Source organism: Rattus norvegicus, chromosome 6, assembly GCF_021556685.1.
Source record: "Rattus norvegicus strain SHRSP/BbbUtx chromosome 6, alternate assembly SHRSP_T2T, whole genome shotgun sequence".
Classification (NCBI taxonomy): Eukaryota; Metazoa; Chordata; class Mammalia; order Rodentia; family Muridae; genus Rattus; species Rattus norvegicus.
In genome coordinates, this window is record NC_141539.1 from 112,891,261 (window position 1) to 112,903,302 (window position 12,042).

The following is a 12,042-nucleotide window of genomic DNA, read 5'->3' on the forward strand; positions in this document are numbered from 1 at the left end:
TAAGACCCACTTGTGACACGTTCTACACTAAGTTTCTGTTTGGTAATAGAAGATAAAACATTCCTTCCACCTAAAGATCAAGTAACTTCTGTGGGCTTAGGAAATGGAATCTGACCAAGCCTCAAGCCAGCCTCTGTGTCATACAAAGGCCTAGAAAATAATTCTCACAGGATAACGCCAGACCTGTTGCGCAGAATCTGTCTCTCCATCCCTTGATACCCAAACTATCCTTACTCTACAGGAATTTTTTTTCTTTGAAAATCAGGCCTTGGGAAAATTATGTACTATGAATTTACTATTTTCTTAGCAAAGTGCAAAGAACCTCTGAGTGTCGCCATTTGAAAGCCAGGTATCTAGAAGACATGAGAACCACTCTTGCAAACCTCGAGTGTGGAACCCCAACCAGAGCATACCTATACTTCTCAGAGATTTGACACACCGGAAAGCGTTTCCCACATCCCCATACACCCCCAAATACTAGTGAGTTTCTCCACCATCACGGACCTGTCGCGCCTCCGATGAATCCCGCCCACTTCGTGCCCTCAGGCCAATCAGAGGGCGGCGTCACTCTCTCTCAGTTGCCATGGTGCCCGCAAAGTCCTTTCTGCCACTTACCAGATATGTGCCGGCTGGTCCAGCCTGTGAAAGCGGGTGGCAAAGGACAGCAGCGTCACCACAGCCAGCGTGGCCCACCAGCCTGCCGCCTGGAAGCGCCGCGAGCTCCAAGCAGGCCGTTTAAGTTTCCGCGTTGCAGCCTCGGGGACCACGTCTCGGCTCACGGCTCTGGCAGCCTGCTGCACACTGCGGCCCCTACGGGGACGCAGCTCCGAGCCCGCTAGGCCACCGCCTATGGCCGGCGGCATCCTCCCCTTTCTAAGGATCACCCTCCGGGCCGGAGGCACGCCGGGTCTTGTCCGCTGCCCCGTCAAGGAGTCGTAAGAGGGCGTCTCGAGGTGCCATGGGATTTGTAGTTCCCTCCGTTTGCCGCGGAGTGCCGGGCCCCGGGCTCTGGGAGGGGCGTAAAGTGTGGTGGCCTCCCGGGCGGCTAAGAGGCGGCCTGAGGCGTAAAACATAGCAGGAGGCGGAGGGACGCGAAGGACAGACAGACTCGGGGCCGCTCATGAACTACAACTCCCAGAGCTCAGGAGGCGGGGGCGGGGCCAGCCCGAAGGAGGGAACGCCATCTAGTCCAACCTTCGCTCTCTGGACCCCGCTAGGCCTCAGTCATCTTCTAGTCCTGAGAACTGACTTTCTTGGCTGGCCGACGGGCGAGATGCAAGCCGGGAAGGTCTGTGCCGCAGATCCGGGGTTGAGGGTCGCTCCTGAGAAACGCGGAGAACAGCTTGGGGGGCGGGGCTGAGAGCGCGCCTCTTCGCGTGGCTCCACAACGACTCCCGGCGTGCACTGCGGCGCGACCGGTCGTATTTCACCTGTGTGCTGGCTGCTGCGTGTAATGGTGTCGGGTAGATGGGGCCGGGAAGGCTAAACTTTGAAGGCCAAACTGCACGGAGCGTCCAATAGCGCCCTTCCCAGCTTGGTGTAGTCAGACCTCTTCTAGGGTTCTCAAACATGGTTCCCTACTTTGCGGTTCCGCGGCGCCCTGCGAGTGTCTCTCGGGGAGCGGGGGGGGGGGGAGGGGGGGGGCGAGCGTTGATCCAGGCAAGGGGAAGATGTGACACTTTAACGTCATTAACAATCACTGTGATATCTGTTCAGGTTTTTAATTTTGTCGCCTTGGCTCTAAGAAACAAAGTCTTGCTGTGCAGCCCAACCTGACTGAATCCATGACTCTCCTGCTCTTGCCTTCCAAGTGCTCGGATTCCTGGCCGAGGCATATTGAGCCTCCAGGGTTTAAATTGAACTTCTCTAGTCCAGCCATTTGTACTTAAGCCATTGGTGAAATAGAGCTGTAAATATGTCTTATAAGGGACTTATAACTGAGTCTCTTACGAGGGCCATTATGTAGGAAGGTGGCACATTAAATACAAAGGACATTGCATCAGGTTAATATTTTATAGATTTTCCACATAGAGTTGTGATTTTTCGGAAATTTTAATCATGTAAGAAATGGTCTGAAGTAGCTCCTAGCATGGGCTGTTTCCCACATCAACAAAACCGCAAATTTAAAGTTGCCAGAATGAATATTTGAGTTGGAAACATGATCCTTCCAGGTGTGCTGATTAAACAGACATTCTACTTGATATCAAAATATAACTGTTCGAGTGCAAAAACCACCGGGTGAGCTTAGCTGTGATTTCTTTTCCCATGCATCTAAAAGCACATAGGAGACAAGCCTCCAGACACACTGCAGAGAGAGTTTCTAGGTTAGGATTGTCTTTATCAGGTTAACTGATGTGGGAGAGTGACACCATCCCCTGGATTGGGTCTGGCTGTGCCCCCATAAAAAGGGGGAAATCAGCAGAGCACCAACACACATGCATTGTTACCAGCTGCTTCAGACTACTCTTTCCCCACCCCCACCCCCAATGATGGACAACATCTTGAATTATAAGCGAAAATAAACCATTCTTCTTTAGACTACCGTTGTTGGGGCATTTTTTTTCTTAGCAACAGGAAAAGAAATTAAGATGTTATATAGGAAACAACATAATAGATGCAGGGTTTGGGTAACACATGGTTTCAGGCATCCACTAGAGGTCTTTGAAGACATATCCTGAAGTATAAGACTGTATGGTTACTCCTAACTAACAGAAAGGGCCATGGGAAGGGTAGGAGCAGTTAGCATGGCTCTGGTCACCCTTGGTACAGTCTGGTGTGTGACAAGTATTAATTATGTAAGGCATTCTTTCCAGCAGTTCTGCGCAAGTTTGCCACTCCCTCGTGGTCAGTGTCTCTAAGCTCTGTTGGGCCCAGCGCTCCCCTAGCCTTCCAAGATGAAGAGGTACCTCTCCAAATAAAATCCACTGTGGTCTCCCAAGCCCTCCGAGGGCATGCCCATCTTCCCTTTCCCCACAGAAGCTGCTTACAAAGCACAAGTCCTGGGCTTGGGATCTGCCCTGAGAGAACCTGGCTCCTACTTGTTGCCTTGCTCTTGTGGACTACTTGTGTTGGTAGTGCTGGGATAGAGGAAGTGGTTCACATAGTATCTTGGTCTGAGGAGATAGCAAAAGGAGGGGGCACTTACATGAAATGACTGCAGTCCGGGAGTTGTGGGTGATCTTTATGGATGTTGTCTGTAGGAAGATCCATGAGTGCTTACTGCCTGTCCCATCCTACTACCCAAGAAGCACCTGAGAAATTAACTTCCAGTCTATCTTAGATACACATTCTAGGGGCCCAAAGGTAACGAAATTCATGGCAGATAGAAGGCATACTCAGCCTAAAGGGGACCATTAATCTGTCCAATCAGTTGTTACTATTTAAGAGCCTAACTCTACTGTCTTCTGAAGTTTTAAAGGGGATGGGGTGGAGACAGGGTATATGTGAAATATCCTGGTTTAATGCATCCAGATAAACACATCATATATTGAAAAGATTATATAAATACATTTACTGGGGAGCCAGTGAGATGGCTCAACAGTTAAGAGCACTTTCTGCCCTTCCAGAGGACCTGGGTTCAATTCCCAGCACCCACATGGCAGCTCACAACCATCTACAATCAATTTTTTTAAAATGATGAAAATATTTTCAAAGACTTGGCTTTGTTATTTTGATTATTGTGTCTATATGTAGCCAGGTGAATGTGAGTGTCGGTAACCATGGAGACCAGGCATTGAATCTCTTGGAGCTGGTATTACAGACAGTTGTGAGCTGCCTGACGTGGTTGCTGCGAGCCAAGCTCAACGCCTCTGGAAGAGCAGCAAGCACTCTTAACCATTGAACTGTCCCTATAGCCCATAAAAATAAGTGTGATAAAACAAAGCCACTCACAGCAAGGTACACCAGAGACTGTCGGTGTCCTGTCCCGCCCAGTCCTCCCCACTCCCACCCCGTTTTTTCAGCACTCAATCACCAAGCTGTAGCTAACCGCCACTGCTCAGCCGGGCAAAAGACCAAAATTCAAAATGTGAAGTACAGTTCCTAAACCAAATGCATATAGCTTTCTCATCATTACAAAGTCGAAAAGTTGTTAAGTAGAACACTGGTAAATCAGAGGCCATTGGTATTATGAAATCCAAACAGGGCCCTTGGGAACCCCTAGCTGGCAACCTCTCCTTTGTGCTAAGTGGCATATCTGCCATTTATTTTTATGAGGCCCTCCGAGAATGGGGAACTTCAAGGTGAGAGACACCAAACATCAATAAATAAGAAGCCCCGTCTCTCTGCCGGGGGGGGGGGGGGTTGGGGGGACGAAAAGGGACTTCTGCCATCATTTTAGAGCAGCCTTTTGTTTTATAAACAAAGGAGCTGAAGACGAAGTTGTCTCTGGTCACACAAGGCTGCTTCCTGTCTCAGAGCTGGACCCTGAGCCTGCCTGCTCTGAGCCCATTTCATCATTTCATCAGACACTTTACCTCTGAGCCAGGCTACACTGTTTGCCCCAGTGTCACAAGTTGAAAAAGATTTCCTTTCTGACCAGAGTCCAGGATCCTCTGGTGCCGTCGAGCCTGCTTTCCCATTGGCTCCTGAGAACCACCCCTTTGGGTTCCGCCCCCTGCCTCACAGTTCTGTTAGGAAAGACAATTCTTAGGAAGCTACTGCACTATGGCTAGCAAGGTAAGGCTAACACTTGAAAGCTGCTTCCTCTTGAGAGGCACTTGTTCCTCAGGAACTCGGCAGTACCACTAGGACCCAAGACAAGCCTAAGTTGCTCAGATGAAGGCTGGAGGAAGGAGGGCCTGTGCCGTGGGAAGGAACTGGTGTTTAGAGCCTTTTGTCTGAGAGCGGTCGGTGCCTGCTTCCAGCAAGGGGGGCCCTACAGCTGGAAATCTGCTAAGCCTAAGTAAATATCCACCTCCCCCTCCTCTCTCCACAGCCTGTTCTCTATTCCTATTTCCGAAGCTCCTGTTCATGGAGAGTTCGAATTGGTAAGAGCCCAGCTTTCGTGGGGCTGGGGGTGGGACAAAGAATTTCATATCCCCCTCCCGTCCATCGTGTCCCCCAGCAACCAGCACCCCTGTTCTGGAGCCTCTGTCTCTGAATGTCACTTCCAGCCAGAAAGTCCAGCGCGAGGACAGTGGGAGGAAGACGGCTTGTTTTTCACCTCGGGGCTCCTACTTCTGTCATGCTGCACTCGAGAAGCCCTTAGCAACCATGCCTAGAACAGGCTCACATAATCCAGAGGTCCCTGGTAACTGGCAGGGGAGCAGCTGGTCTCCCTCTGCTCTTCTCTTATTTGATCTGGCTAATCAAACAGAACTGTTTGGAGCTGACCACAGAGGTTTCAGGAGAGTAAAAACGAGAGCCCTCTGCTTGAGGCCAGGTCTGAGCCTTCGCTTCTCCAGTGAGCACATCTGTTGGCAAAGGCTCCCCTCATAAGCAGTGTGTACCAAAGAAATCCGTGTCCAGTGCTTTTGTGTGCATGACTCCCTTTCACCTCAGTGATCATAGAGGGACCCCATTGTACAAACGAGACAAAGGCACAGGAAGGTTAATTTGCCCTTGATCATGCAGCTAAGAGGAAAACCGGCAGTTTGAACCATGCAGTCGGGCTCAAGTCTGTGTTCATTTGCTTTGATTTGATACTGGCAATTGAACACAGAGCTTTGAACATGCTAAGCTCATGCCCCTCCACTAAGCTACAGCCCTAGCCAATTCCCACACTTTCAACTACTGCACGGTGCTGTTTGTCAGATTGGGGAAACTGAGGCACAGAAGCTCATTAAGTTACATGACCAAGGCCATACACCCACCAATTGAATATGGTAGGATTTTAATCCAAGCAGCCTGTCTCCAGTCTTGCCCTAATTGCAGGGTCATCATCGGTGACTGTCACCTACCTACCTTATAGTCCTTTCCTGGGCCCCAAAGGCTCTACCTTGACTGAGCCCAAAGTCAAAACATGGATGCTGTCTTTGTAGAGTTTTGGCTTCTCTCTGCCTACATTTTACTCCACAGTAGAGCTGACCAGCAGAGAGGAGGCTCCTGGCATCACCCTGAGAGAACTGCCTTTGAGAGTCTAGCCAGAAGGCATCCTCTAACTCCACTCTGGTCTCTCCTAGCTCTGGCGTTAAAAGGCATTGACTATGAGATAGTGCCCATCAACCTCATAAAGGATGGCGGGCAACAGGTAAGGAGGCTGTCCCAGGCCCACAACATGAGGATTGGATCTTTGAAGGGGTACCAGATGGAGGACTGGCTGTCACCTGGAGGGAAAACTGTATTTCATGATTCCTATGACTGGGAGGCTGCAGCTGGCTCTCCTGAGCAGCGGCAGTAGCATGGGAAGGTCTCAGGCCTGACTTTTTGGGGTAGGTGGCAATGGGGCCTCTCCCTGTATTAGACCCTCTCAACAGATGACTGAGTTAGGAGCTAACCTGGTGACCACATTAAAGGAAACGGGGAAAACCAGAAAGCAAGACTGTTGAGGTAAAACTTGTACCTTCTGAGTCTAGGATACTGCATGTATTCCCTAGAAGTTATCTTGGTTTTAAGAACTAAGTCCTCCAAGGACAAGAAATATGATAGGTCTATAGTTTTCCTACTTGCTTGGTTCTGCATTAAGCTACTCAGGTTAGACTACCCAGTTCACCTCAGCTTTGTCTCTGCAGTTCTCCGAGGAATTTCAGACCCTGAATCCCATGAAGCAAGTGCCAGCACTGAAGATTGATGGAATCACCATTGGCCAGTCAGTGAGTAGAGGGCTTGGGGGTGGCAGGCCTGACATCTCTTCCTGATGTACAAGTGACCAAGCATAGTAGGGACCATTAAGTATATGGTAGAGGGAAGGAGAGAGGAAGGTTGAGCATGTGGGGACCCAAGTCCAGCAAGGTCCCCAAAGGACCTTTATAGAGAGCGCTCCAGCTGAGGAGAGAGAGTGAGTGGTGGTACCATACATTGCAAAAAGGGAGTTTGCTGGCCTCTCCCCTCTGGTCCAGGGATCCTAAGCCCTCTCCCTGTTTCAATGTTCCCTCTGAACAGCTGGCCATCCTGGAGTACCTGGAAGAGACTCGACCCATCCCACGGCTCCTGCCCCAGGACCCACAGAAAAGAGCCATCGTGCGCATGATTTCTGACCTCATCGCCAGTGGCATCCAGCCCCTTCAGGTTAGGCACTGTTACACTGGCACCCTGTACGCCTCTCACTCAGCCCTTCATATCCATAGTGATGGGCCACAGTGAGGTGTGCGGCTGTGGATGGGGGAAGCAGGACACGGAAAAACCCCCAGGAGCCTTGACACAGACCACATAGCACAAGGGCAGGGATCCTGGAAGTCCTCCATCAGCATGGGTCCCTAACTCGGCTCCTAGGCCTAGGAGCATAGAGATGTTTGAGGCAGGGAGGGGGTGAGGGAGCAGGTTTAGGTCCAGCCTCCGCCTGGGCAGCTCCTGTTCATCTGCTCTATATCATAATGCAGGTAGGCCTGGCTGTGCCATACCTCACAGTGCCTCACAGGCAGTTGTATTTCAGGCTTTTGTTCAGTCTGTTGCAAACTGAAAGGTTATGGTGGCCCTTCATTGAGCCAGTCTATTGGTGTCTTTTTTCTAGTGATTTTTCGTCATAGTATAGTTTAGTAATAAATTATTTTACAATTAAGATTCATACGTTTTCAGGGGCTGGGGATTTAGCTCAGTGGTAGAGCGCTTACCTAGGAAGCGCAAGGCCCTGGGTTCGGTCCCCAGCTCCGAAAAAAAGAACCAAAAAAAAAAAGATTCATACGTTTTCAGACATAGTGACTCAGTAGACCAGCATAGTGTAAACAGAACTCTTCATAACACCGAGAAACAAAGTCTATGTAAATTGCTTTATTCCCAAACCTGCTATTTTCTCTAGTCTGGACTTAACCCCCTATCTCCACAGCATACCAATACTAGGATTCTTGAGAAGTTTGTGTTTTGTTTTTAAAGTAAGTTTTCATCTGTGAAGTAGAAAGGCGAGTATTAAAATCATTCATCTGTACCGGGTTCTACTTTGTAAGGTAACGGCCATAAAAGGGAGCAGTGACTTTGCAGGGTGACACAGCTAAGTAGCATCAGAACCAAGACCAAGCTCACCCCTGCACACCTGTGCTGACTCCTGCTGCGTTAACCCTGCAGTATCTAACAATGGGGACTGAACCTTAGTCATTATCTCTAGAAGCCAGCCTAACACGCCTGCCCCGTATCATACAGCTTCTCTTTTCAAGACACCAAGTTAGGAAGAAGTATTGAGAGAAGTAAGCCTTGGTTTGTGCCTATGTCAGTCATGCCAGCATCCTATGTCCCTATTCTGGCACACTGCTACCAAAATCACATGGCTTTCAGAATACTTGGGATCACTGGGGAAGCCCAAGAAGGTGGCTACTTCCAACTTCAAAGCCCTGATGGAAGGAAGGGCTCATATAATCCAGAGGGGAGCGGAACAGGTAACAGCTAGAGCAGAGGCTTGGCAGAGGAATAAACTCAGGCTGGCTTCCAGAGCAGTGACAGATACTTTTCTCTCTTGAGCTGTGCAGAACCTGTCTGTCCTGAAGCAAGTGGGACAGGAGAACCAGATGCCTTGGGCCCAAAAGGCTATTACTTCCGGCTTTAATGGTGAGTCCTTACTCTTATGAGCTGCCCCAATGTGACCTCTGAGAGAACCGACCCTCACACAGCTCTGGGCATCTGAATCAGCTTCCCAGGTTGCTTTGCTCTTGACAGTAGAATGGAGGACTGTGGTCAGGCAGGTGGTGGGCTACACAGGTGCTCAAGCATGGCTTCCAGCTCCAGAACATCCATGAACCCATACCTGGGAGCTTATGGTCCCACGGAGCTGGTGGACAGCCCACGGAGTACTCCAATCATGGGTGCCAGTCTTCCGAATATTAGGCTGTCTGTGAGAGCTGTTGCTTTGGCCAACTGCATGCCTTATCTATTCTGAGACTAGAGAGAGAAGCCATGGGGAACCTTCTTCTTAGTCTTGGCTGCCATATTCCCTACACTAGACTCTGCCCAATGCCCTGGCCTAGCTCTTGATTGTCGGTCTGTGGATGCCAAGCCCTGGAGAGGCTGATGTAAATGTTATCCATGTGGCCTCCCCACAGCTCTGGAGAAGATCCTGCAAAGCACAGCAGGGAAGTACTGTGTAGGAGATGAGGTAAGTGTCCCCAGACCCGCCCTCTGTGGCCTTCATGCTGACCTCAGGCCATCATTTCTCCCACTGACCCAGTCAACGCCTTATTCTAAGATACCTGGGGCCAGAGGTTTATACCAGTATAAAGCTGTGCTCTGAGCAGTCAGTTTGTGCAAATGTCAGCTCTCTCTTACACTGCCTTTAGAGCAGCAGTTCTCAAACTGTGCTCACAGGGGTCACATACCAGATATCCTTGTATCAGATTTACATTAGGATTCATAACAGTAGCAAAATCACAGTTATGAAGTAGTGATGGAATAACTTCATGGTTGGGAGTCAGCACAACACGAGGAGCTGTGTTAAAGGTCTCGGCATTAGGGAGGTTCAGGTGCCGCAGTAGAGGTAGTGGGAGGCGTCCAGGCCAGGAGAACACACCTCTGACTCAGTGAAGTGTCCCAGGCATCAGCCGAAGGGTTAGACTGTCCTTTCCTTTGCCACCCACCCAGGGATTCTAGGATTACACAGCCCTCGGCGTCTGGAGAATGAGGCCTTGGGCCTGTGGTAGTCTGGTCCCATGGTTCCCTATCTGCTAGGAGTCCTCATTAAGTGACTAGCCGTGGTGGCTTCAACAGGCAGTGATAACCACCAAGGCAGTTAGGCTTTCTCTGGCTGCCACCAGGTTGGTTGTCAGGGAAACCAGAACATGACACAGGACAAATGCTTATAGCTCTGGGTGACAGGGACAGGCATTTCCGGAGGAGACAGTGAGGGGGCACTCGGGATGGTGGGAAAACGAAGCATACAGGAAGTTGGGTTGGCAGCCCTGGTACAGTCAACTGTGGGTGCAGCCAGCCTTGCCAGTGAGTCTAGGTCTAATCCTTATGCAATCCCTTGGGCTTCCTTTAGGTGTCCATGGCTGATGTGTGCTTAGCGCCCCAAGTGGCAAATGCTGAAAGGTAAGAAAAAGGTCCACCATTCTCCTTCACGATCCCCCTCAGTCAGGGCCTCAACATCTACTACTGAGATAAACATCTCATGGGAACCCTTCTTTAGCTGCCAAGGAACCACTGTACCAGGCCATGTCAGCTGCCCTGGCATAGCATAGACATGGCAGAAGAAATCATTGAACCATTCCTACTCTAGCCTGGGTGGTCCTGTACAGCCAGCCATTGCTCCTTAGAGGAGGTGGCATATCTAAGGGAACCAATCCCAAGAACACCACTGTAGCTGTGGAGTGTCTCGAGAAGTGACTGAGCTATGACCATCCTCCATCAGCCCGCCGGAAGGCATCATGCATGCTTAATATGGATGTGTATGGTGCATTCCCTCCCCTAAGAAGCTAGTAACATGGGTGATGGGTCAGTCTATACAAACGCCTGACACCAGAATTCAGAGCAGTCATGTCTTAGAGAAGGTGTATGATGTTAGACAATACCACCCCAGACCTACCCAGAGCGTCCCAGCGAATGAGGTGAATGTGGTAGGGCTGCTTTCTGTCCTTGCACTGCAGCCCCTGAACCTCATCCAGCCCTGCCTCTCCTTTCCACACTACCCACAACAGAGTCCCTGAAAGCCTTGGCTCACAAATGTTTCTCTGCCACAGGTTCAAGGTGGACCTAAGCCCCTACCCTACCATCAGTCACATCAACAAGGCACTGCTGGCCTTAGAGGCTTTCCAAGTGTCTCACCCCTGTCGACAGCCAGATACACCGGCCGAGCTGAGGACTTAGCTCCCAAACCATGCCTCACTGGTACAGGGAGGGGAGTAGGGCTCAGATGTTGGGTGTCTTAGGGTTTTACTGCTGTGAAGAGACACCAAGACCATGGCAACTCTAAAAGAGGAAAACATTTAATTGGGGTGGGCTTACAGTTTCAGAGGTTCAGTCTATTATCATCATGGTGGGAGCATGGTAGCATCCAGGCACACATGGTGTTGGAGAGGTAACTGAGAGTTCACATCTGGATCCGAAGGCAGCAGGAAGAGGGAGTGACACTGGGCCTGGCATGAGCAACCTGAAACCTTAAAGCCGGTTCCCAATGATACTTTTCCTCCAAAAAGGCCACACCTGCTATTAGTGCCACTACCAACGTACCCGATGGGGGTCATTTTTGTTCAAATCCAAGCAGGCCCAGAAATGAATGAATTGTAGTAGAGGATTTGAACTTTAGCTCTTTCCTCAAGAAGCAGCAGATTCGTGGAGTCCATGATATTTCTTCAAGGTCCCCATATTAAGAGTTTTCTCTAGCGAAATGAAGCCAGTAGGATATATCTTCCTCCTGCTTGCACTGTAGCCCCTACATTCTGCCTTCATCCTCTTACCTGTCATGTGTTAGGAGGGGGGAGGCAGAGACATGGCCTGCTCTGCTAATGATAATTGTCAACTTGAAATAAAATTAGAGTCACTAGGGAAAAGGGCCTTTATGAATGTCTGTTGAAGTGGGAAGACTCACCCATCACGGATGGCACCATTCCCTGGGTAGAGGATCCTGGGACTAGAAGAGTAGAGAAAGAGTGGAGCAACTGCCATGTGTGCATTCTGATTGGTTCTCACGCAGATGCCTTGACTCCCCTGCCATTACCGACTGTAACCTGAGACTATGAGCCAAAATAAACCTCCTCTCCTTTAAGTTGCATTTGTCGCGGACATTTTATACAGCAACAGAGAAAAAACCAAGACACTTGCTATCTGTCATGGGGCAGCCATAAAGATGACATGAGGATGCAGGTTAAAAGTGCCTAGCAAAGGGGCTGGGGATTTAGCTCAGTAGTAGAGCGCTTACCTCGGAAGCGCAAGGCCCTGGGTTCGGTCCCCAGCTCTGAAAAAAAGAACCAAAAAAAAAAAAAAAAAAAGTGCCTAGCAAAGCTGGGTGGTCATGGCTTGCATCTT

At 49.9% G+C, this 12,042-nt stretch overlaps 2 protein-coding genes across 9 annotated transcripts in view; one reads left to right on the forward strand and one right to left on the reverse strand.

The window, feature by feature from the left end:
• The window catches only part of Pomt2 (protein-O-mannosyltransferase 2), a 39,366-nt gene extending 38,014 nt beyond the window's left edge, over positions 1-1,352 (reverse strand). For 4 of the 5 annotated variants that reach the window (XR_015622147.1, XR_015622145.1, XR_015622146.1 and 1 more), the window contains exon 1: positions 616-1,352. Coding sequence is in view for 2 of the 5 variants with exons in the window: in XM_087554729.1 (XP_087410855.1) it covers positions 616-1,073 (458 nt within the window). In the remaining 3 variants the exon portion in view is untranslated. 5 annotated transcript variants of the gene reach the window in all.
• Gstz1 (glutathione S-transferase zeta 1) lies at positions 1,151-11,782 on the forward strand. 4 transcript variants are annotated; one of them, NM_001109445.1, is made up of 9 exons: positions 1,151-1,288; positions 4,937-4,988; positions 6,123-6,190; positions 6,672-6,752; positions 7,042-7,167; positions 8,556-8,634; positions 9,126-9,178; positions 10,061-10,110; positions 10,758-11,780. In NM_001109445.1, exons 1-9 carry the CDS (start codon positions 1,274-1,276, stop codon positions 10,882-10,884), a joined length of 651 nt encoding a protein of 216 aa, NP_001102915.1. In that variant the 5' UTR covers positions 1,151-1,273; the 3' UTR covers positions 10,885-11,780. The 4 variants fall into 4 exon arrangements, 2 of the variants coding, with proteins under 2 accessions (NP_001102915.1, XP_087410766.1); XR_015622142.1 differs by having other exon boundaries at positions 1,168-1,288; positions 9,027-9,178; positions 10,758-11,782; XR_015622143.1 differs by lacking the exon at positions 1,151-1,288 and adding an exon at positions 4,625-4,677 and having other exon boundaries at positions 9,027-9,178; positions 10,758-11,782.
• The last annotated feature ends 260 nt before the right edge of the window (positions 11,783-12,042 follow it).

Coding starts and splice junctions, on each gene's coding strand:
- Gstz1 (NM_001109445.1), top strand. Junction 8,635..9,125: donor TATTACTTCCGGCTTTAATG/GTGAGTCCTTAC, acceptor GCCTCCCCACAG/CTCTGGAGAAGATCCTGCAA. Junction 10,111..10,757: donor CAAGTGGCAAATGCTGAAAG/GTAAGAAAAAGG, acceptor TCTCTGCCACAG/GTTCAAGGTGGACCTAAGCC.